This window comes from Acomys russatus, chromosome 30 (genome assembly GCF_903995435.1).
Source record: "Acomys russatus chromosome 30, mAcoRus1.1, whole genome shotgun sequence".
Classification (NCBI taxonomy): Eukaryota; Metazoa; Chordata; class Mammalia; order Rodentia; family Muridae; genus Acomys; species Acomys russatus.
Window position 1 is genome coordinate 10,985,930 of NC_067166.1, and position 24,400 is coordinate 11,010,329.

Consider the following 24,400-nt stretch of genomic DNA (forward strand, 5'->3'; position numbering starts at 1 on the left):
GCAAATAGCCATAATCATTAATAAAAATTTACTTTGAGAGAGTACTGCTTTCATTCCAAAAAATAATGATTTTTAAAATAGTGATTAATAGACTGTATTCTCTTGTAAGCCAAAGTTAACTTTTCATCTCAGAGAGTCATTATTTTACATTCCTAATATCCTCTGTCCAAACTGAACCCCATTCTACATTATCATTTAAATAGAATGTATAGTCGAAAACCATTTTTCTCTTTTATGGTATTTTCACTTGAGTACTTTAAGCTCCAAAATGGCAAATGACTGTCAGCTTAAAGAATTTTTACTACAGGTTGAGCAGACAAAAATGCTTGGGACCAAGAATTTTAATTTTTTTTTTTTTCCAAGATTTTAGAGTATTTGGTAATGCCGGAGCAGGTACACAGAGATTTGGATGGGATCCAAATCTAAACACAGGTTCACTTACATTCCTCATGGCTTGAAGACAATTTTATGTATTTCTATCGCACCTGTATTTTGACTGCAGCCCATCACAAAGTGGGGTGTGGGGTTTTCCAATCTTGGCACCATGTCTGACACAGGTGTTAGATTTTACAGTGCTTTGAGTTTTGAATTTTCACATTAGGTATGCTCCACCTGTATGATAAATGCTAACTTAAATACTGGTCAGTAGATACCAGCAAATATCCACGCCTGAAAGTCAGAACATGACTCCTTACACGGTCAGACTTAATTTACTAAATAATACTATCGTGAAATCGACTGGAACTCTAGCGAGTCCTTCCAAAGCTGCAGAGTTCCCCCAGGTGAGTTTTCTCTAGCCGCTGCGCACTCCTTCAGTCTCTTTTCAGCCGTTTAGCTTTTGCAATGTTTTCTTGACGTTTTTGTTTCTTCTTTTGCTCCTTCTCTCTGGCTTCAATCATCTTGGCCAGCTTCCAGGACAGCACAGCACTCGCTAGGAACAGCGGGGTGAGCGCCAAGATAACGGTGGTGAGGAAGCCATAGGGGTCCTTCGCAGCCCACTCCACGACATACTCAGCCCAAGCCTTGATGTCCAGCATCTTCGTGGCAAGCAGGAAACTGCAGCTTAGAGAATGGAGGGAAGGGAGAAACAAACAAACAGTAGACTATACGGTTAATCAAACTCTGAAAGTTATAACGTATCCAATTAAATCAGAATTCCATCATCACTCGGCTTTTTTTTTTTTTCAGTATTCATTAGTAAAATTTTAATAAAGACTACATCCATTTAGGGAAAAAAACCAAATAGAGCAGCATAAATAGTCAACCTACAGAAGGTAAAGCCCATTTGGACCGGATTCTGCATGTTCTCCATGCCTGTCACACTCAGGACAAATGATGCCGAAGCAGACACACAGGGATCCTGAGTTCCGCACGCTCATTACATCCACTAAGTACTAATTAACAAAAGAACAAATCAAACTTCATGTCTGGCGGCTCAAACCAGACCGTCAGAAATTCTCTCAGAGAAGGGGAAACAGATGGCTAGCTACGGAACACAGGTAAGGAAGCCATGATGCTAAATCCACAGTCATACATCCAGTAGAAACCGGACTGCTGGGTTACAGACTCTCGGCTTTGACAGTCCCTACCTACAGAAAACAGCGAGCACACATCCACAGGGAGCGCTGTGCACACTGGGTTGTTCTCTTTGGAGTTGGTAAAGGAGGGTCGGCTGGTAAAAAGAGGACATTTGTCTTTTGCCCCAGAGGTGACCTGTGTGTTCTTGTTTCCCATCAACCTGTGCTCGACCATAGGGTGAAGCGCAACACCTAGATGGGAAATGCTTACTGTGTATCACAGCCACCTAAAATCTCAAGTAGGAGTTTAAAAACCATCTACCTTATGTTACAGATCTCTAACTCCTCCTGCGCTTATCAGTGAGCCAATCACAATTCAGATGACCGACGCTTATTCTCTTTAGTATGACGATACACTCTGGTGGTGAGGTTTAAATCCTATATAGTGGATGGGCTGGAAAAGAGGAAAATTAAGTCATAACTATTATGACAATGAATGAGGTAAAAAAAAAAAACCTCTAAATTCACTATAAGTACAAATAACAAGTAAAAGTATCTTTCTATAATACTATAGTCTTTGCAAATGACCCAAAATAAAGTCCTAATTGGTAGAAACACAAAGTCATTTTGTTTGTTTTTGGTTTTGGTGTTTTGTTTTTTGAGACAGCTCTGACTCCCTTTGTAGAACCAGGCTGGCCTCGAACTCACAGAGATCTGCCTGCCTCACCTCCCAAGTGCTGGGATTAAAGGTGTGTGCGCCACCACCGCCCAACTAGAAACTCAGAGTATTTTAAGTAAATTATTTGACTAAATTTTTATTTGCGTAATAAGATTATGGCCTTCACTCACTTATAAAAAATCAGCCTGGCTCACTGACATGTTGCAGGTGCCATACCCATAGAGACCTTGAACTTCTGTCTCTACTGCTGAGGATCCAACCCAAGGCCTACACAGCATGCCAGGCAGGTGCTCCACTGCAGCCCAACACCCCCAGTGCAAAGCTTGAACTGTACTCACTTATTAGTGTACCTCACTACAAAGTCAAACGCTCTGCCTTACTCTTTAAAGGTTTTGTGGTCTGTAGTACAACCAGTGTTCCTTATAGGAAAACAGAGGATTACCAAAGTAATGATAATACCCACAACCCGTCACATCAAGAAAACCACCCACCCCACTAGTTTTAACGTACTTCGTATTTCGTTAACCATCCTGACCCATGTTGTAACATCCTCACCCACTTGTTAGAATGTGGCAAGAAGGATCGCTTTTTTCTCCAGCCCAGTAACGAACTAGCACAAGTTTCTGCGGAAACAAGTAACTTTGCAAATAGAACAGCGCGACTTAGGGACGTGGTTGTGGCAAAGTTACCGTCCACGGACCACACATCTCGCGTGCACCTCTGTCTCGGACCAAACAACCTGGCCTCACTTTCAGGCGTCCTCCTCCACCGCCAAAAGCCTGGGGGACCCGGAACTGCCCCTGGCGGCTCTATTACCTACAGTCTGTTCTAACTTTCCCTCCTTAGGATTCCCCTCGCCCCGGGCCACGTCCACTGTCACCCCTCGGCCTCAGAGGCTCTGGGCGCCGCCTTGCCGAGCGGAGAGGAGCAGAACTCGCCGGCCAGGAGCTCCGGGAGCCGGGGCAGCCCACACACTCAGCCAAGGCCATCGCAGGCCACCCGCACACCCTAGGAACTCCCGCTGCCATCCCCCACTCACCGCCAGGAAGGAAGGTGGAAGGCGGAAGCAGCTTCGCTCGAGTCCCGCCCACAGGCGGAGCTGGGCGGGGCAGAATGAGGAAGTCGCGGGCAAGCTTCCGGCGGGAGGGCGGGGCGACGCGGCGTGGTGGTTTCGGGGCATCGACAGGTGAGGCTGCGCGGAGCTTCGTGTGCGCTGCCGGGTTGGGGGGGGGGGTGCACCGTGGCCTCGCGTCCTGCGTGGGACAATGGGGAAGGCGAGAAGACCGGGAGTGGGTGAGGCGTGTGGCCAGAGGACACTCAGGCCAAAGAGCCGCAGCAAGAAACGAGGTGCAGCCTGCACACTTCTTGGAACCTTCTGGGCGGGGGGAAGAGGGGGGAGAGGGGGTCTTGGAAGGACTGACTTGTTTCCTAATTCACACCTCACTCATGCAGTATGGTTGAACAATAGTTAAGTAGCTAAAACAAAGCAGTAGCCTGGCGGTGATGTGTCCAGTGAACCTTGTTACCAGGGGGAAATGCTGCCATGCTGTGGGAAAGAGGTTTAGTTGTTTGTTTTTAATGTAAGAGCAAAACTTACTCCACAAAGGAATTGTCGATACTTGCCCAAAGTAAACTATCAATAATTAAACTGTCAGAGCAGAGAGATCCCACAGAAGTGCTTGTTCTTCCAATACATAAATAAAGGGCTTCAAAAGTCAACAAGCAGAAAGGGGTGCGTTAAGTATGGCTCCTAATCTACAGGAACTGAAAGATTAGCTCTGGTTTGGTTGGTGCTCAAATTTTGTGATTGCTTGCCTGAAAACTACTTGCTCTGTTTGGCTGCCTCTGGCGAGTGTTGCAAGACCTCCTCACTGTTGTGTGCCAAATAAAGCAAGTTTTTATTCCTGAGAGACGGTGAGTGTTCCCTTTGAGGAGCAAGCCAAGACATGTGTGACTAGTTCACGTTCAAGGATAACAACAGTAACCATTGTTTACCAAGAAGCAGGCTTTGGCAGATAATCTAACGATCTAAAACACTGCTCCTCGGGCACATGCTGATGTTTGCATGTTGTATTAGCGGCAGTTGTTTTCTTATTCGTGTGTGAAAACCTGAAGGATGCCTGAGACGTGTGTAGAACAAGCGGACCCCCTAACCGGTTTCCATCCAGGACATTTTCACTTGGGTAGGTGCTTTCTCACAGGTTCCGCCTCTCAGGAAGTTGCTCTGCTTTACCCAGGGTCCTCACAAGTCTTGGGAAGAAAAGGGAGCCCTTAGGAAGGGAGTACCCGAGGAAACTGCGTACAGTGCACACATATACAAAGGGAAGCAAGGAAGACAGAGAGCGAGAAGCAAGTTTTTTGGCCTAATAGCTATTGGAGACTTTGTCTCGTCACATTCACATCTTACAGACTTGGCTTCTGGTGTGTTAGGCAGGCTTGTGCAAGCCCAAGGACAGCGTTAGGGGTTGCCAGAGACGACACCCTTACTGTGGGCCCCAGTACCTTAACCGACGACGATGATAGTGACATAGGCCCCCAAACCATGGACTGGTCCTTCATTCAGTTTTGAGCCTCTGTTGACCTCCCTACAGAAACCCTCCCTCTGAGCCGTTTCCTGCTGTATATCTAGAATGCATCTTGGTTGGCCTCTAGAGTCACTTGAGCTCCTTCAGGTCAGGAAATTAGTCTGTATTTGGCCAGTCCTCTGGCTCCTTATCCTTTCTGAAAGGACGAGGAGTGGTTTGCTTGCTTGTTTTTTGTTTGTTTGTTTGTTTGTTTTGTTTTGTTTTTTTTAACAGTCTTGCTATGAGCCCAGCCTCAACCTGAACTCTAGAACTCTGGCCCAGCCTCCCAAGTAATGGGGTCATTACTTTTGGTTGCTATTATAACCACGACCATTGTCCTCTTAGCTTGGTTTCTATTCTCTCCCAAATGTCCTCTAGAACATCATTTTTAGATAACAAGTAATAAGTTCTGCCTTGTTTTTAAGAAGTTAAGTTTCAGCCAGGTGTAATAGTTTACACTTGTAACCCCAAGACTTCAAAGGTGAAGGCAGGATGATTAGGGGGCTGATATCTTCCTCAGTCTGTACAGTGAGGTTGAGCCATCCTGGGCTACTTGAGAACCTGTCTCAAAGAGAAGGTGGTGGGTGTTAAGGTAGTTGTGTAGGAGACCAACTAGGAAGAGCTGTGTGTTCAAGATTAAAAAAAGAGAGAGAGAGAGAGACATTCAAGATAAAAAAAAGAGAGAGAGACACGCCTACTTCACTCTGAATTGAAGGAAAATCTCTACAATGTTTGCTATCTACTAAAACCATAAAAAATTGTAAATTTGAGCCAGACATGGTAGCATATGCCTGTAAACCCAGCACTCAGGGAGGTAGAGGCAGGCAGATCTCTGTGAGTTCGAGGCCATCCTGGTCTAGAAAGCGAGTCCAGGACAGCCAAGGATACACAGAGAGACCCTGTCTTGAAAAAACCAACAACAAGAACAACAACAAAATTTGAAGTTTGTTGTTTTGTTTTCCTCTTGAGAAGATAATGCCTACGATTCATGGGTTTTTAAAGTCTCTTTTACGTTTGTAACTACAAAGTTAAATCTCATGCTGACCATGCGTAAATTGAAAGTGTGCCATGATTAAGAGCCTACTGCAGTAATTAATTGTTTGCCCTGATTAAAAGATGCTGAAAGGTCTCTGGCCTGCACGTGGTCTTATTTCCCTGCAGTAACTCTACACATTTAACTTCTTTTGATGGAATTGGTTTTTATCCCGAAAGTTTTATTTCATACCATTTTTTATTTTCATTCCTTTGCTTTTTATCAAAACACAATGCATTTCTTAGTAAGCATATTTGTAACTTTAAGAATTAATTGGATTTATTAGATTTTGAAGAGCATGCCAAAGAATAATAAATTTTAAAAGTCAATACTTTCTGTGTAACAGGTACTGAGGCTGGTACTTCTCAATGCTGTTGTTAATCCTAAGACTAAATCACCCATCAAGGGTTTGTGTCTTATACCAATTTTATGGTTAAGGAACAGAAATCTTTAAAAAGTAAAGCAGGATTCTAAACATACCTGGCCAAAATCCATGCTCACAGACTTGGCAAAAATGTTTTTGTTTTTGTTTTTTAACAAAGTGAAGTTAAGCTTTTGGAGTCTATCTACTGCCCAGGTGGTGGCAGCATGTCTCAAAAGCTAGTGTGCTGGGGGAGGCTTTGCCTGGCCTTGCTGGTAGGCTGCTATTGACCTGTGCATAACCTGTCTGTCTCTGCAGAGCCCTTTAACTTCTCCTCCACCAACCTGTCGGTGCCTCATCCTGCTGTGGCCACCTCTCCTGGGTAAATTACTCTCTGGCAGTTTCTCTTCAGCATCTTTTGTCTATGCAGTCTCTCAAAATCTTTGTAAAAAAATTCATTAGAATCTATCAGGCAAGACAGTTTTACTTCAGTTATAGGTATTTTTTGTTGCTGTTTTTTATTTATTTGTTTGTTTTAAGACAGGGTCTCTCTATGTAGCCTTGGCTGTCCTGGACTTACTTTGTAGACCAGGCTGGCCTCCAGCTTACTGCCTCTGTCTCCCCAAGTGCTGGGTTTACAGATGTGCACCACCGCACCAGGCTAGTCATAAGTATTTTTAACCATTATTTGATGTTACTGGGCAGTATTGAGAGTGTTAATATTAGCTAATGTTACTAAGGCATATTTTCTTAAATTACAGATATAGGACTTAAATTCACAGACCCATCAGTGAAGGAGCTTGTGAAAAACAGAACTAGTGCTCAAGAGACAAACAAGGAGCTCAGTAGGGAATAATCCAAGATTATCATCTGTGGGCTGGGGAGACGATCAGTAGGCAAAGATGCTGGCAGTCACAGCGGGGTTGGGAGGCAGGGGTGAGGTCAGACCTAAAAATGGTGGTCGTAGTTGTTGGTTTTTATTAGCCCTATAGTTGAAGATTTCTTGGGAGATTCCTTGTATGCCTTTGCAACTAATGCCTTTGAAGGGGGCTGCTACACAAGTGTTGCCTCCCCACAGATGACCTCCACACCTTGACTGCTCTGCTTGCCACCGCTCCTCAGGCTCATATTCATTACTGGCTTCCTGTCCTTTCCCACTAGAATGTAAACTACAAAATTAATTGCCTCAAAAATATGAACATTGACGTGTTGGTTTTTGCAGTACTGGCTTGAATCCAGGTATGTGACACAGGCAGGCAAGCACCTAGTCCTGTCTGTGCGACCTATACCCTTAGCCCTTTGTAACTTAATGTTTTCGTTTGTTTGAAACAAAGTATCTTAGTTGTTGCTTTACTGGTATGGAGAAAAACCATGCCAAGGCAACTTGCACATGGAAGCATTTGATTGGAGGCTTGCTTACTATTTGAGAGGTTTAGTCCACAGTCATGGTGGCAGGGGGTTGTGGCTGCAGGCAGGCATGGTGGCAGGGGATGTGGCTGCAGGCAGGCATGGTGGCAGGGGGTGTGGCTGCAGGCAGGCATGGTGGCAGGGGGTGTGGCTGCAGGCAGGCATGGTGGCAGGGGGTGTGGCTGCAGGCAGGCATGGTGGCAGGGGATGTGGCTGCAGGCAGGCATGGTGGCAGGGAGTGTGGCTGCAGGCAGGCATGGTGGCAGGGGGTGTGGCTGCAGGCCCGGATGGTGGCAGGGAGTGTGGCTGCAGGCCCGGATGGTGGCAGGGGGTGTGGCTGCAGCAGGCATGGTGCTGGAGAAGCAGCTGAGTGCTCACATCCAACTCCTAAGTTGGAGGCAGGGAATAAGCTAGTCTGGACCTGGCTGAGCTTTTGGAACCTCAAAGCCCACCCCCAGGGACACAGTTCTTCCAGCAAGGCTGCCCGCCTTACTCCTTCCTAAGCAGCCCATCAACTGGGAGCCAAATATTTAAGTATACGAGCCTCTGGGCCCTCTCATTCACACCACGACACAGTACTGCCACACTGGCCGTCCCTGGTCTTAAACCTGCTCTTGTTGTAAATAGTTGACTTCAGGGCATAGTGTTACTCACATAACAGGTAGTGTTGGAACAAAGTAAGTAAATTAAATCCTGGGCGTTTGTGAAGTTTGTTAAAGTGCTGAGGGGCTGGAAGATTTTTGAAAGTGATAAAAGGTGCCCAGGGAGGGGGGTTATGTGTAAAACTTAATAAAGCTGTTTGTAGATCAATAAATACACTGTGGTTATATCTCACTAATGAAAGAAATGTAGTTGCTTACTGCTTTCCAAGTATGTAAAATTATCTACAGGAAGGAAAGTAGTGATTCATCATTTTCACTGATAAAGATAAAAAGAACTCATTCTAGACCGTAGGTGCTAAGACGTAAGATAAGAGCAGCTAGAGTAGAGATCTGAGTGCAGATGTTGGAAACGGGAAGACGGTGTGTGTGCAGGCTGGATGCCCTTCCTAGGTATCTTTCAGTTTTACATTCTCAGTGCGGATTGCAGGAGAAGCAGAGTACATAGCAGGTGCCATTCTTGATTCCTTGCCTGCCAGGGCTATTTTCATATATTTTTTTAACCAACTAGGGCAGGGAGATTGATGTTTTTGTTTTCTCTTCTTCAGTCAGTACGGGTAGTTGTATATTGCTGACTTGGGCCATTTATAGACTTTTGTTCACATAATGCTGAAGACTGGATGCCTGCTGTTATTAATGCTGTTCATAATTCCTCATTTCCTGAATGCCCTGCACATGCAGCAAGCAAGTGTCTGCTGGTTGGAGGACTCCTTTTAGGATGAGTGAAATGCTCTAGGAAATCCCTGCAATGCCATGGGCTATCATCCTGTTAAAGTTTGAGGTCTCACACTTTCTTCCTGAATCTTGATGCTCAGGTAATAGTCCTGTCCCTAAATGAGTCAGCTTGGCTGCCATGTCAAGATGCCTTTCATTTCTCTGCTGGATTTTCCTAGTTACACATAGAAACTGTTCTCCCATTGGGAAAGCCAATCCGTGCATTAGAAGCCTTTGATGTAAACCCTTTGTTGACAGAAGTGGGCCCAGACCACTACCTTCACTTCAGCTTCTGCGTATAAGCATGTGGCTTAAATATGAATTTTTAAAATTAGCTACATTTTCTGAATGTTAGTATCAGGACATTTAAAGTCCCATTTAGGGTTTTTATTAGAGGACTTGTTTGTTTGTTTGTTTGTCTGTTTTGGAATGTGATTATAAGAAAGGTTTTTTAAAGCCACTCTTTGATTGAATTGTGTCTGGTGGATTTGACTGTCAAGAAACTTGAGCCAAATTGAAATTCATGTTGATTTTTCATCCTAACTTGATATGTCCTAAGTGAGCACCACACCAAGCCTCCACATTTCTTTTTGGTTTTTCGAGACAGTGTTTCTCTGTGTTAGCCTTGGCTGTCCTGGACTCGCTTTGTAGACCAGGCTGTCCTCGAACTCACAGTGATCCGCCTGCCTCTGCCTCCCAAGTGCTGGGATTAGAAGAGTGAGCTACCACGCCCAGCTCACATTTCTTCTGAAGAATATATTTTCCTAGAGTAGGCATCCTGCATAACATTTGCTCATAGAGTAGGCACCCTAAGTCTTTTGTTAAGTAAGGGATCGGGGGTACAGGTTAACTTTAAGAGGAGTGTGACATTTCATAACTTTACAGAAACCCCTGAGGTGTAACAACTACTTATTTGCTGTTCAAACTCTTCTTCTGACCATAACTTTTTACTCTTATAGCCATTAAGAACCACTCATTTAAATTCAGAACTAAAGAACAGACGATATCATCACTGCCCCTCTCAATGTCTAATTCTGAAAGCCAGTCTGTGTCCTTACTCCCCCCCCCCAATGTAAAGTATATATTTAGAATCTAGTTTTAAGAGTAAAGAAACATTGAATGTGTCAGGCTATAAAGAAAGCTTACTAGCCCATCACTTACAGATGGGCTTCTTTCACATTTTATGCTTTGGAACCTCCCAATTTAAGAAGTGGAACAGAGCTGGGCGTGGTGGCACACGCCTTTAATCCCAGCACTCAGGAGGTTGAGGCAGGCAGATCTCTGAGTTCAAGGCCAGCCTGGTCTACAAAGTTAGTCCAGAATAGCCAAGGCTACACAGAGAAACCCTGTCTCGGAAAAAAAAAAAAAAAGTGGAACAGTCTGAATTCAGACTTTTGTATTTTTAACATTAGTTTTCCACTGCGTTACACATAATGCGCTATAATATCTGCCTTCAAACAGATCTGTATTCTTGAAATTATCTTCTCAAATCTGTTTTTGGATATTCTGTTGTAAGATTACATTGCAATTTAGAATTATATTGTTAACGAATATAAGTATTTGAGTATCTGATTTAATATTTCAGTTTATATTCTCTTGTGGAGCAAGTAAATCAAATATTTTTGTACCTTGGTTCCCATATCCATAAACTAATAGTAACAATGTCTATTTTCTGTAAAATAACTGATGAGTAAACATGACCCTTTTTTCAATTAAAAAAATACTGCATTCCATAGAATTTCTTTTGTGTGTTGATTATTGGATGTTTACGCGGATCATTAAGAAGCTGATGTTTACTACGGTCTTCATTTAAGCTTGTGCATACCTATAGACATTTTGAGGTGGAAATAGGATCAGGAGTTCAAAGCTATTTGAGACTCTATCTTAGAACACAAAGGTCCTCTCTTAGGCTATAAATATGTGTTAACACAACCTAAGTGAAAAGAGCATTCCTGAAAAAAACGATAGAAAATTATTTCTAACATTTTTAAGAAAATTATAAAAGAATTAAATGTTGCTATGCTTTGTACTACAGAAGATTTGATAGTAGTGGAAAGTGAACTTTTGTCAGTACTTTTTTAATTTTAAGATTTTTGTACTCTAGAAAGTATGAATGCTTAGCCACCATTTCCTGACCATCTTAGTGTGCATGCAAGGGACACGTCTTACTCTATAAGCAGTCCAGGAAATACTTTTTCTTCATCTGTTTTCCAATCTGCTAACCCCTTTTATACTTCAGGAAACTAAAGCCACATATGGTTCTATAAATTATTCATGTGTATATCAAATGCATATGTAATTTGTCCATATACGTTAATCTGTAATGTGCCGCCCCCCCCCACCCCGAACGCACATGTATACATACAATAGAAAGAATTACCGTAGCCTTAAAGAAGCCTAAAGACTGATAGACTGGCCAAGCTCCCGTGTAAACTCTCAGTGTGATAGAGGCCAATTTATTGGGGATCTCTGCAGTTCTGCGATGCTTTACAGGACAGTGATTCAGAGTCTAGACTTTGGACCCAGACTGCCTGGTTTGAACTGCCATTTGCTGGAACAATGGAGCTACTAGGAGAATACACTGTAGAGACCGCCAACAGCTCTACTCTGAAATCCATCACTGTGCCTTGTCAGGACCTTGATTCTCTCAGCTCCTTAACTAAGCATATCAAAAATGGTCAAGCCAGCCTGTTTCTACACATAAAATTCCTCTAATACCCAGCTTATATCCTTTGTTTTGTTAAGCCTTCCTTTGGTAATCTACAGTACCTTCCCTGTCACTTGGTTTGGGGTCACACTTGAACAGTCAAGTGATTAACTGCCCAGTCTTTCCCAGCTCCTTTCCCATCTCACAAAAACCCTACACATATAATTCCATCTTGGCATCTCCTCAGGTAACAACACTGAGACCAATTTTAGTACATGGGACATTTGTGGTCCCTGGCATAAGACTGCAGCTTTTAGCCGGGCGTGGTGGCGCACACCTTTAATCCCAGCACTCGGGAGGCAGAGGCAGGTGGATCGCTGTGAGTTCGAGGCCAGCCTGGTCTACAAAGTGAGTCCGGGGCAGCCAAGGCTACACAGAGAAACCCTGTCTCACAAAAAAAAAAAAAAAAAAAAAAAAGACTGCGTCTTATGTTGACCGGGGACAGTGTCCCAGCGGAGTAAAGACTAGTAGGTGTAAGGACACAAGGACTTGGAAAATAGAGTGGGAACGGTGCCCACAAAGACAACAGAATGGCTGGATACTGTGTTGGAGTCCTAAAGAAAGGACATGAGAAATGGCAGTTAAGCTATTAGTAGCTAAAAGTGAGAAGCCCTGTGCTTATGTTAATAAGGAGGCCTTCAGCACCTGAAACAGGACAGATCTAGCTGAACTGCGGCTTATGAGCTCATTGTTGAGAGACACAGCACCCCACTCACATCTGAGCATCAAAAAATTAAGCAAATCTGTTGAAACGAAGATAGAAAGGACCCTGAACATGGGATGAGGTCATCTGGTTGGTACCCTAGACTCCCTCTGGTTTAACTGGCAGGCTTGCCAGCTAGGAAAAAAGGCCTCTTGCCTCCCTCCCTGAACTGCCTTTCACTTCCATTCCTGGCTCCCAAGCCAATCGCTAGGATTAAATCCCAGCACAACCCAGCTAAGACAAGCTGACATGTTCTGGCAGGAACCAGGAGCATACACCTGGGACTGGGTATTAACGGTTGCTTGGTTCTGTGCATTGAAGGCTATCATGATGGAGCCAAATAAAAACTGAAACCGCCTCTTGTTCCAAGACAGATCAGACACAAAAGTGTATGTTGGAAAAAGAGAGATTCATGCACCGATTTTAAGACCTAAAAGATGGAGGAGAGATGTTCCTGGCTGAAGCCATCAATTTGCCAGGCTCCCCTCTAACCCAGATGGCTTTTGGAGAATGACTGTGGACTGTTTCTGACTTATCAACTCAGATCCCAGCCTCTAGCCTGGACTCACCCTTCAGCGTACTAATACTACCACAAACACAAAGTGATTTGGCAAATGCATTTATTCTATTCCAGTTGGGAAAGAGGAAGACAAAATAGTTCACTTCCACAAAATGCAGACGATAATATTAATTTGGAATGAGTTGGCCTCAAGGGTGTTAACTCCTCCACCCTCAATCATAATAAAATGAATTAATCTGATTCATTTAAATATTAGAACAATAGCCTTATTCTCTTTTATCGACCACATTGTCCTCACTGGAGATGAACAAAAGACAGCCATTATGCTGAATACCTTTCTAAAACATGTGCTCTGGAAGAAGAGAAGCAAACACTGTAAAGATTAAAAATTGTACATAAAAAAGGAGAGGGGGTGGATGGAAAGATGGCTCAGAGGTTAAGAGCACTGTCTGCTGTTCCAAAGGTCCAGAGTTCAATTCCCAGCAACCACATGGTGGTTCCTAACCATCTATAATGAGATCTATTGCCCTCTTCTGGCAGACAGGAACATATGCAGGCAGATGTTATATACATAATAAATAAATCCATCTTTTAAAAAAAAAAAAAAAAAAAAGCTTGCCTGCATGTTCCTGTGTGTGCGTGCATGTAGAGGCCAAAAGCAACCTCAAGTGTCATCCTCAGGAATGCCATCTCCCTCCTTTGAGACAGGGTCCAGAGCTCACCAAATTAAGTTAGACTGGCTGGCCAGTGAGCCAGTCCTCCTCTCTTTGTTTTCCCAGCACTTAGATACCAAGTGCATGCCACCAAGCCTGGCATTTTTATGCCTGTTTGAAGACTGCACTCAGATCCTCATGTTTGTAAGGCAATCAGTGGCTTAGCTATTGCCCAAGCCTTCCTACTTGAGAAAAGTTTGGGTTTTGTTCGTTTGTTTTTGCTTTGTTTTGGTTTTTAAGAGTTATTTGTTTATAATGAATGCCTGTCTGCATGTACACCTGAAAGTTAGTAGATGGCATCCGACCCTATTGCAGATGGCTGTGAGCTCCCAAGTGGTTGTTGGGAATTGAACTCGGGACCTCTGGAAGAGCAGCCAGTGATCTTAACCACTGGGCCATCTCTCCAGCTCCCTTGAGAAAAGCTCACCCAGTGCTGTAGTGGGGAAAGGTGTGATGGGTAGCTTATAGAAATTCCAGCAGAAGAATCATAGCTCAAGCTTTCCTGGTTCTGGAGCAGGTTGATGCCATTTGCGATAGAGAACCAAATCCCCACTGAGAGAGCTGCTCTCATGGCACTGGACCCTGTAGAGACGAACCAGAGGGCATGAAAGCTTGCTCTTCCAAACTCTGCCAACACAGGGGAGCAAGTTCCTGCCTCACAAATAGGTCTGGCAGGTATATTGGCCCAGACGGCTGAAGATGATGCTCCAACGTTATAGAGAGTTTTGGGTGACTATTCAGGCAGCAAACTGTCTCTGTCATCTTCTCATTTTGGAAGCTGCTAACCTGCACTCCCGGCATACTCAGGTAATTAATTTTTATTCCTTTTCAAGTCTCTGATAGGGTTGAAGACAGATAGTTTCGTTTTACAATGAAGCTTAGTTGTTTAAGGGTTAAGATGTTTTTAGGTCTAGATAGATGTTTTAAGTTGATAATGACTAGATATTGATTTACATTCAGAATTTTAGATGCACCAAGATGGGAAAGATGTTTTCTTCAAGGTTGCCAAATACAAATAGCCAAAACACTATGAATGTAACATTTATATAATTCCTGATTGTTTTGTGGTTCTTCTTGCTGTAGGTAGTTTTGTATATGTGTGTGTGTGTGTGTGTGTGTAATAATATAAATGTATATCTAAAAATATAAAAAATAAATAAATAATTGCTCTTCCTAGCCCCTCGGGAATATTCCTTCAGCCATCCCAGAAGTATTTATTAGTCCACATTCTGTGGAAAGAAACACTGCCCTCCTTACAACTTCACCTTATCATTTATAACACAATGAGCTCATGATGTTTAGTTGACAGATTAAAACCCACTATGATTGTCTATTTTGATGTTCTGAATATGCCTGATTTGACCAATGGAAGTACCAGGATACTGTAACCTTTTCTTCTGCCACCATTCATTTGGCCCTTTCTTAATTTTTGATGCAATATGATGCCCCAGGCTCACCTACATTCCCAATTCCAACCCTAGACTCAGTTGGGTTTCTGAGGAGCCCTGTTTATTTTCCATAGCAAATGGTATTCTGTATCCAAAACCTCAGTGCCAGGTGTGCTCAAGCTACTGGCAGGTCATTTCCTGTAGTTCTCCTCAGCAGACAGTGATGCTCATATCTCTAGCTAGTTCAACATATTAAAACAAAAAACAAAAATCAAGTTATGGTCATTCATGGCAGTACATGCCTTAATCCTAGCACTCAGGAGACAGAGGCAGGCAGATCTCTGTAAGTTCAACCCAACTTGGTCTACATAATGAATTCCAGGCTAACTAGGGCTACACAGTGAGAGCCTGTCTCAGTGAGGCAAAACAACCCAAAAGTGTATCCTGATCCCCTCAGGACCATATTAAGGATGCTTTCTAGCTGCCATATTTCAAACTCACTCAGCAGGAAGAAACCTGACTGCCGTTAGCTTCATGAATATTCATTTGCCCCAGGGTATAATATACAGAAAGTAATTTCAGAATTACTCCCTGATATTATCACGCAAGGTGGCCCATCTCTTCTCAGATACCTCTCAACTTGGTCGCTGAAGTGCCCATTGTGGAGTAAACTTAACACATTCAAACTTGGGCCCCAAGTAGCCCTGGGTAGGCCAGGAGCAGGGCATCCCACACTCTAGGCTGGCTAAGTTACTGCCTTCAAGCCTGTCTCCTCTAACTAAACATTCCTCACACGGAACCATTTGTATTGGACAATAGTAGCTCATCAGAGCTTTGTCTTACGGGACTTAGTGCTTATAATCATGTCACCAGGAATTGCCACCTCAGCTGAATGAAAGGGCAGAGTTCCCCCAACGGTGTTGTTTGATCCTTTTAGAAGCAGACCTTAATATATTGCTTTTAAGTCATCTCTACCCGTGTCATGTATGTGAAGCTCGATTCTCAGTTGTGCCTTTTTATACCTTGCATTATGACCACATCCTTAAAAAAAAAAAAAAAAAAAAAAAACCATATCAGGCTTTAAAAGGTACAAAACCAAATGTTTCTGAACATACATTTAGGAAATTATTTGAAGGAAAAGGTACTGTCAAAGCCAGTGTTCTAAAAGTGGAAGGCTGGTGCTCTCACACCAAAAACAATTGATTCTTTTTTCTTTTCTTTTTCTTTCTTTTTCTTTTTTTTTTTTTTTGTTTGTTTGTTTGTTTGTTTGTTTGTTTGAGATGGAATGTTGCAGTTAGTTGGAATAGAAATTCCGAGACTAGGATTTTGTGTGGTGTGCTGTCAGCACCAAGCTTCCAGAGCTCCAGTCACTTGTGTCTTCATAAGGGTTTCTTCTCATTTATGACAATCTGCTGTAACTTACTAAACACCACTAAACAACTTTAACTTGCTCTGGTGGTTTGAATGAGACTAGCCCCCATAAGCTCGTATATTTGAGTAGTTGATGGCCAGTGGGTGGAACTATTTGGGAAGGATTAGGAGGTGTAGCCCTTTTGATAGGAGGTGTGTCAAGGGGCTGGCTCCACCCATCCCTCATCTGCTTGTTCTGCTTGCTGCTTTCAGATGAAGATGTGAGCCCTGTCACCTTGCCTTCCCTCTCCACTGTCGTGGACTTTAACCCTCTGAAACCACAAGGCCAATTAAATGCTTTGTTTGTTTGTTTGTTTGTTTTGTTTTGTTTTGTTTTGTTTTTTGGTTTTTTGAGACAGGGTTTCTCTGTGTAGCCTTGGCTGTCCCAGACTCACTTTATAGACCAGGCTGGCCTGGAACTCACAGCAATCCACCTGCCTCTGCCTCCCAAGTGCTGGGATTAAAGGTGTGCACCACCACGCCCAGTTTAATTGCCTTTTTATGGTGTTTTATCAGAGCGGTGGAAAGGTAACTACAACATGTGCCATCTTAGCAATAATCTGTAAGCAGAGCAAACATGAGTGCATGCTTCCCTCCTGCTAGCGTCTTTGGGGAAGGCTTACACTGTGGCTATTAACATCAGTGTCCACGGTCATCCAGTACACTAGGCTCTGCCTGGCACATGAATAGAGATTGACTGCTTTTATCAGCCAGATAGTGGGTGCATGGACTTGCCTATTTTCCTTGGCATTTTACCCTTCCTAGTAACTATTTTCTCTTTACTAAAATCAGATTTTGCATTGTGTCCTTAAAGGGCTCGGCCTACTTTCTGTGAACTTGTGTAACTAAGAAGATGTTAGGGAGATCAAGGAAAATCACTTTTAATCTTTGAAAAGCATATTGACCTAATTTATAAGGCCATGTCCAAGCTACCGCTCTACAGATGGACAAACTTTGATACTATCTCACCTAACTGGCCTTAAATTAATCTATCTGTAGTTATATAATTAGTCAAAAATATGGGTATTGGGAAAAGCCTTCATCGGTTTTACATTGATGGGCTTGCTGCGGGTGTTAAGACAGTCTAGCTGGGGTTCCTTTAAGAGAAGTTAATTTTTAAGCCAAATAGTACTGACTGTCTGGGTAGGCAGCTTAAAGACGGCCCCCAGCCATACCCACTTTGTGATGTCTGTGCTCTTTATGATCTCCTCACTTTCCCTCCTTACCCATTCTCTTCATTTTTTTAAAGCCCTTTCTTACACTTTGGTACAAAAAGCTGTTCCAGTCTCATCTTCTACTTTCCCAGATCCAACCCCAGAGTCAGCTGTTTCTCTAGGAGCCCTTGTTTATTTCTGGTCAAGAATGGTATCCACAAGCCAAGGTCTCAGTTGGGAGAAATCTCACTCCTGATCCTTCCCCACCCCTCTGGCTGCCTCCTCACTTTCCGTCTTTTAGCCTCTCATCGAGGCCCATGGTCATTGTCTCGACTGCGCTAATGAAAAGCAGGGACCCACGGAAGGCTAAGGGCCAAGAAGCTAGGGAGGAAATGAATCCTGTCAGTGGGAGTGGGCTCGCACACGCCCTCTCCTTTCCAATGGAGCCAGACATGACACCAGCTGTGGCCTGACACTGTGAATGTGGACTTGTGAGAAATTTGCCAGTCAGAGGACTTAGCCAAGTTGTGTCTAGATCACCGGCCAAAAGACCCTGTAGATAATAAGTTGGGTATTTGAGGTTGTTCAATTTTGGAGTGATTTATTACTAATTCATAGATAACCAGCCAGATTGTCTTTTTTTTTTTTTTTTTTTTAAGTCACAAAGGACCTTCATGGTTCCCGTTTTCTGTTACAGCTTTAATTGGCATTTCCAGGTAAAATAGATGTGACCCTGGCTGCACATTAGACCACCAGAGAAGTACCTTCTCTCCACAAATTCAATTTGAACTGGTCTAAGGCAGAACTCCTGTCTCCGTAGTTTTAAAAGTCCCCACCCCCAAGTAATTCTAATGTGGGTAGATGAAGAATTGCAGATGTAGCACAGATGAATTTATTAAATACTTTCTGAATGTCAGGTATAAAAGCTATAACACAGGATATGATGCGATGCTTACCTGCCTTCCAGGTAAAGAGAGCTCCATGCAACACAAATTTTAATTACAGTAATGACACATGTTCCAGTAGAGTTACAAAGGATAGAAGGGAAGAGGCAAGGAACCCTCTAAGTCAGCTGATAAAAATCAGGAGAGATTTCACTGAGAAACGGTTGGGCCCAGCCTTAAGGTAAGTATAAAAACTAGTCAGCATGAATATGGCAGAGCGAGTTAGGATGTCCAGGTGTCAAGGGAGCCAGAGCTGGCATGTGCTTATTTGAATAAGAAGGTGTGTGTGTGGGGGGGGGGGAGACCTCTAGAGGGTAGGGGAAGTGCTGACAGAGCACAAAACTGAGAGTTGGGGAGTATGAACATGGAAGGTGAGGACTTGGTTGGGGAGATGGCTCGTTACTCAGGGTGGGCAAGATAGGCTACCAGAGCATCTGGGTTTGGTCTGGGAGTTCAAGTCTGGTGTCGCTGTGGTAGGAAGCTTGGGTTGGCTGTGCACAGGAGGGGGGCTATAGCCTGAGACAGATGGGGGGGGGGGAGATGAGGATGGAGTTATCAGTGCTGTTTGCCAGGAGAGCACTTGGGACTGGACGCTGTGTTCTGTTTGGGAAGGAAGCTCTGCATATCTCTGTGCTTAGCAGTTTGTTGTCAGCTTTTAATAAGGCTTGGAAGAGCTTTTTCTGTTTTCTTGTGTATTTGTGTTAACTTTTTCTTTCTTTTGAGACAAAGCTTAGGTGGCCCAGGCTGACCCTGTTTTTCTGACCCTCTTCATCTGCCTCCAGAGTGGGCTTGCAGAACGGTACCACCATACTCCACTCGGAGAGACCTTGAGGATTAGCTGTGTTAACTGTGAGAACACATTCTATTTCATGATGACCCACACTGCTTTGCACTCTATTTTCATCCACTGGCTGCGGTTTATTCGCTTTTCTCTTTTTAGGTACCTTTGCCCCAAACTAAAGTCTTAGTTTGCCCAGCAATCAGTAGAATTGACATTGACTTCGGATTTTGTTTACATTTATTTTATTTTATTTTTCAGGATTTCATACATGAGTTCTGTGTTTACGTCCTTTCATTCTTCCGATCCCCCCACTTCCTCCTATGTCCTCCTAACTCCCTCTAAAATTCATAACTTCTCATTCATTATTATTGTTATATTCACCTATATAAACTCACATATATGAATATAACAATAACACTATACATACACAATCTGCTGAGTCCATTGAGTGTTCTCATATATACATGTCTTTAGGGATAACCACTTGGCATTTGGGTTTTGAGCCTAGTGTTTAATGGCTGACATCTCTCCAGCCCAGAGCTGGCCAGTTAGGATTAGATAACCAATCAGGGGCTTACCCCTGGAAAAGGCTCCTCTCTTGAGTATTTTTTTTTTTTAAAGATCTATTTATTATACAGTATTCTGTCCCCATGTACCTGCACACCAGAAGAGAGCACCAGATCTCATTGTAGATGGTTGTGAGCCACCATGTGGTTGCTGGGAATTGAACTTAGGACCTTTGGAAGAAGCCATCTCTCTATCCTGATACTCCCTCTCTTAATAGCCATTAATTGCCTGTAGCTCTTCATCTCCAGGCAGGGACTTGTGGGTGATACCATTTGTGTTTCTTGCTAATGATCCGGTCACTGTTTAAAGAGCAATACTGCCCAAGACACTTCGCCCCGCCCCTTGCCCAGAGTGTCAGAGTGAGCATGGATTCTTCCTGTGGATCCACAACATGGGTGCCTCCTTTCCGGCTGCAGTCTGCTCACCTGGTGTGTGGGTCCTTTTAATTTTTTATTAAGTAATGAAGACACTTTAGTGTTCCCATTACTTCATCTTGATGCTTTGAACTTTTCAAGCTGTTTCTTTTTCCCCCTTAGTCTGGATAGCTACTGTGTCCCCACAAGAGGAGGAGCAGTCACAGAGAAACGTAACTGAACTTTACCGTGGCAAAAAGAAAAAGAAAAAACAATTACAAGGTCTGGACATCAAGCCTGAGGCTGGTGATTAAAAAAAGAAAAGAAAAGAAAAGATGCTTATGTCTGCATAACTTGACTTGTATCTCTTTAGTAAATCAAACCTGCAATCCCACTTGGCTGCCTCTAAGTCACGCAGGAGTCTGCCAACAAGAACATTAATGAACTCAGTATCTCACACAGGTTTATTCATGTACAACACACGATTGCTTAGCCTCCCTTCCAGCTGCTGCCTGGGCTCCAGCTGATGGAGTGGGAAGCTGGGCCAGGCCATCACTTAGTCCCAGGATCTTGTAGGTCATGGTCTCTAATTCTGCTGACCAGTTTTAGGGCGCATGGCTTTGTAAAACCCACCTGGCGGTTATTCTGGTCACAAAAAAACAAAGCAACAACAGAAAAAACCTTTATGAATCTCGGCTCCTTTTCTGCCTTTGTTCTTCCTAACTTGACGCTCTTGGGACGAGAGTACATAATTATGTTCTACTCTGCTTTTGGAACTTGGTTTACCTCGTAGGTTTATAGTTTTGGCTTATTCCAGAATAAATAGTTCCTCCTTAGGTTTCTCCAAAAAGTATGAGAGCATTAAAAGAAATGAGCTAAAGGTGCTATGAACCTAATTTGTAAAAAAAAAAAAAAGTAATAGAATTATATATAGATCATTTGTTCCCAAACTCTTCTGCAGGCAGAGTCTAATGGAAGTCTATAAAATTCTAAATCCCAGGCCATATGCCAGACCAATTAACTCACCACTTCTGAGGGCTGGCTACGGGCATCAGGAGTATTTTGACTCCTCAGGTCATGCCCGTGTGCAGACATGCCTGGAAACCAGTGATCTGGACAAGGCGGTTGGATGACTGTGAGGCAGCACAGCTGTGGCTTGTTCTTTTCCCCGGCCCAGCCCTGCCCTTGGTGGTATTTTGCTTGTTTGTTGGTTTGTTTGTTTACCTTTCAGCATCTTTATTGTCTCCATCCACAGAGAACTCTGAGGGTGTGACGCTAAGCAGGGACACCGGACGAGACATAACCAAAAGGCCACAATCCCTGCAGAGGCAGGGGCCACCAAATGGATGTAAAGCAGATAGCTATACCTGTTTGGGGGGAGGTCAATGTTATTTTCTTTAAGCATGTCACTAATAACAAAGATTTATTTTTCTCTTGCAATGTCAGAACTGAGGGCTTCCCAAACAGTTTGTGGGCTCTGATTAATAAGATACATGTTTGTTGTTGTTGTTGTTGTTTCTTGGGGTTTTTGTTTGTTGTTTGTTTAGTTTTTGTTTTTCTTTTTTTGAGCTGTAAGCTTTAGAATTCCCTTGCTTTGGAATTCCTTTGTGTCGGTCAGGTACAGCTTGGCAGTAAAGCAGGGAGTCTTGTGAGCACTTGGTGAGAACTGCCCACTTGTTGTGTTTAAAGAATCACAATCTGATTGAGAAGTGGTTACTGGAAACCTTAAATTTGGGGCTGGAGAGATGGCTCAGTGGTTAAGAGCACTGTCTGCTCTTCCAGAGGTTCTGAGTTCAATTCCCCGTAACCACATGGTTCACAACCATCAATAATTTGACCTAATGTGCACTGTATACATAATAAATAAATAATCTTTAAAAAAAGAAAACCTTAAATTTCTATGTATGCGTAACACATTAGTTATTTCTGTAAATAACTACTTAGCTGTCCAAAAAAAAAACTGAGGAGAGTGGGATTTTAATTATAGCAAGAATTGTTTACTCATAGCTGAATTTACATGTCAGAGCTCAGAGCCTCTAGCATTGCACAACCAATTAAATGCTGGCTTATAAAACTTTAGAACTAATAGTGTAACTCGGTTATTTTGTTAGCTATACCTTGAGAGAGATAAGTTGAAATAAAATCTTATAATCGAAGTTTTTGGATGATTGCAATTATCCGAATATAGATATGGCTGTCACTTAAAGGAAAATGCGCAAGTTCAGTGTGTCTCACTATTTGAAAGCTTACTTCATCTGAGGAGTGGGAACCAAGCCAGCTGGAATCCAATCCCTCATAATACCTGTCAGGGATGACATTCAGGAACAATCCTGCTTAGGAAATGCATGTTTGGTTTTTTTTCCCCTCATATTTAATTCTGTATATAATTATTTGGGATGTGCTAGTGTAAAGAAATGAGTCCCACAGGACACTTGTAAAGCAAGAATTTAGGTCACAGTTTTTGGTGGCTGAACGTCCTGATTCATCTCATGTTGATGGGCAGGCAGAGACAGCTGGGGCACATTAACAGTGACGTATGAGCCAGAGCAGAGAGGCCAGGCCTCCTCCTTTAAAACCACCTCATGGGAACTCAGGAGGGGCTGGAGAGACGGCTTGGTGGTTAGAGGCACTGGCTGCTTTTCCAGAGAACCCATGTTGAGGTCCCAGCACCCACATGACTGCTAACAACCATTTATAACTGGTTCCTGGGGATCTGCTGCTGCCTTCTAGCCTCTGCAAGCTGTGAACACACCTGGTGCATAGACAAACACACAGGCAAAACACATAAAATGAAAATAATACATCTTTAAAAGAAAACTTCAGTGGATCTAGGGACCTTCCTTTCCAAGGCATGCACTATGGACTTGTTTTATCTTAGAATTCTCTCTTTGAGTTAGTCCAAGGCCTCACTGTTTAAAGGTGTCACCCTCTTTCAATACCATCACTTTGGAGACTCAGGCTATAATCTGTTTTCTATGCTTATAGAAATAAACACTTTTTTTTTTTACCACATGACTTTCATATACATGCATGTATAAACTTCTACCTATTTGTTTTGTGTACATATGTACACATGTAAAGGCACATGCACACTTACTATGGCACGCACATAGAGCTTAGAGGACAGCTTGTGAGAGTCTGTTCTTACATTCCACCTTGTTCTCAGGCAGGGTTTCTCTTGTTTCCACTAACACTCTGCGTGCATGCCCAGGAGCTTCTAGCCAGTTCTGCTGTGTCTGCCTGCCATTGGACCATAGCAGTGCCGGGACAACAAGTGAGTGCTGCCACATCCCGCCTTTTACGTGGGTTCAATGGGACAAACTCGGGTGGCCAGGCTTGGCAGCAAGAGCTGTTTCCCACCAAGCCGTTTTCCAGACCTCTAAAAGTCTCTCCGTGTGTGAAGAAAAGTTCGGTTCATCTAGTTTCCCAGGAAGGATCATTCTGACTGACCTTTCTGTAGATACATGGTATCTTACTGACAGCTTTTTTTTTTTTTAAATCTGGGGCACACATTTAAGCTGGGCAGTGGCGGCACATGCCTTTAGTCCCAGCACTTGGGAGACAGAGTGAAGCAGAAAGCTGTGAGTTCGAGGCCCGCCTGGTCTACAAAGTGAGTCCTGGACAGTCAAGGCTACACAGAGAAACACTGTCTCGAAAAACAAACAAAGATTATTTCAGGGGCATAGACGAGATTAAAATAAAATTAAAAAAAAAAAAAAAAAAAACCCAAGGGAAATATCTAGGGAAATTTGTCAATTGCCATGGTGGGGACAAAAGGCTGGAAATTGTCATCATAACAGTAGGAGTTGGAGCCAGGTGTGAGGGCTCATGCTTGTAACCCAGCACTTGGGGAGCACGGGCAGGAGGATTATCACAATTTTGAGGCTAGTCTGGCTCACATAGCAAATTCCCGGTGAGCTACAGCAAGACATGGTGTCAGAAAAACAAAACTACGACAAGAGAAGTGGAAACAACCAGAGCCAAGGAACTCACCGTCCTCTGGTGTACTTCCCCCTTCCCCACGCCCCCCAGACTGCCGCTGCCACATTATATTCTAAGTTCCTGTATATAACACATGCCACGGAAACAGGAATGGAAATGTAGTTTTCTTAGCGTTAAAATTTTTCAATATTATGCATCCTGGTATCCCAAGAAGAGCCTTATATGTCAAGGGATGTTGGTATTTCAAGGAACGGACTTTTGGGAGCAGTGAATTGCTACGTCAT

At 43.3% G+C, this 24,400-nt stretch overlaps 1 protein-coding gene and 1 long non-coding RNA gene across 2 annotated transcripts in view; one reads left to right on the forward strand and one right to left on the reverse strand.

Annotated features, from left to right (window-relative positions):
* Nucleotides 1-794: 794 nt before the first annotated feature.
* Nucleotides 795-1,863, reverse strand: Smim15 (small integral membrane protein 15). The gene is made up of 2 exons (XM_051172357.1): nt 1,840-1,863; nt 795-1,062 (listed from the first exon to the last, which is right to left on the reverse strand). Exon 2 carries the CDS (start codon nt 1,035-1,037, stop codon nt 813-815), a length of 225 nt encoding a protein of 74 aa, XP_051028314.1. The 5' UTR covers nt 1,038-1,062; nt 1,840-1,863; the 3' UTR covers nt 795-812.
* Nucleotides 1,864-3,342: 1,479 nt separating this feature from the next.
* LOC127212330 (uncharacterized) overlaps nt 3,343-24,400 on the forward strand; it is a 58,638-nt gene continuing 37,580 nt past the window's right edge. Inside the window, exon 1 of the long non-coding RNA XR_007833539.1 lies at nt 3,343-3,382. This is a non-coding gene — a long non-coding RNA (uncharacterized LOC127212330). The remainder of the gene's footprint in view (nt 3,383-24,400) is intronic.

Bases quoted from the DNA above. Each gene is read 5' to 3' on its own strand.
- Smim15 (XM_051172357.1), bottom strand. From the start codon at position 1,037: ATGCTGGACATCAAGGCTTGGGCTGAGTATGTCGTGGAGTGGGCTGCG.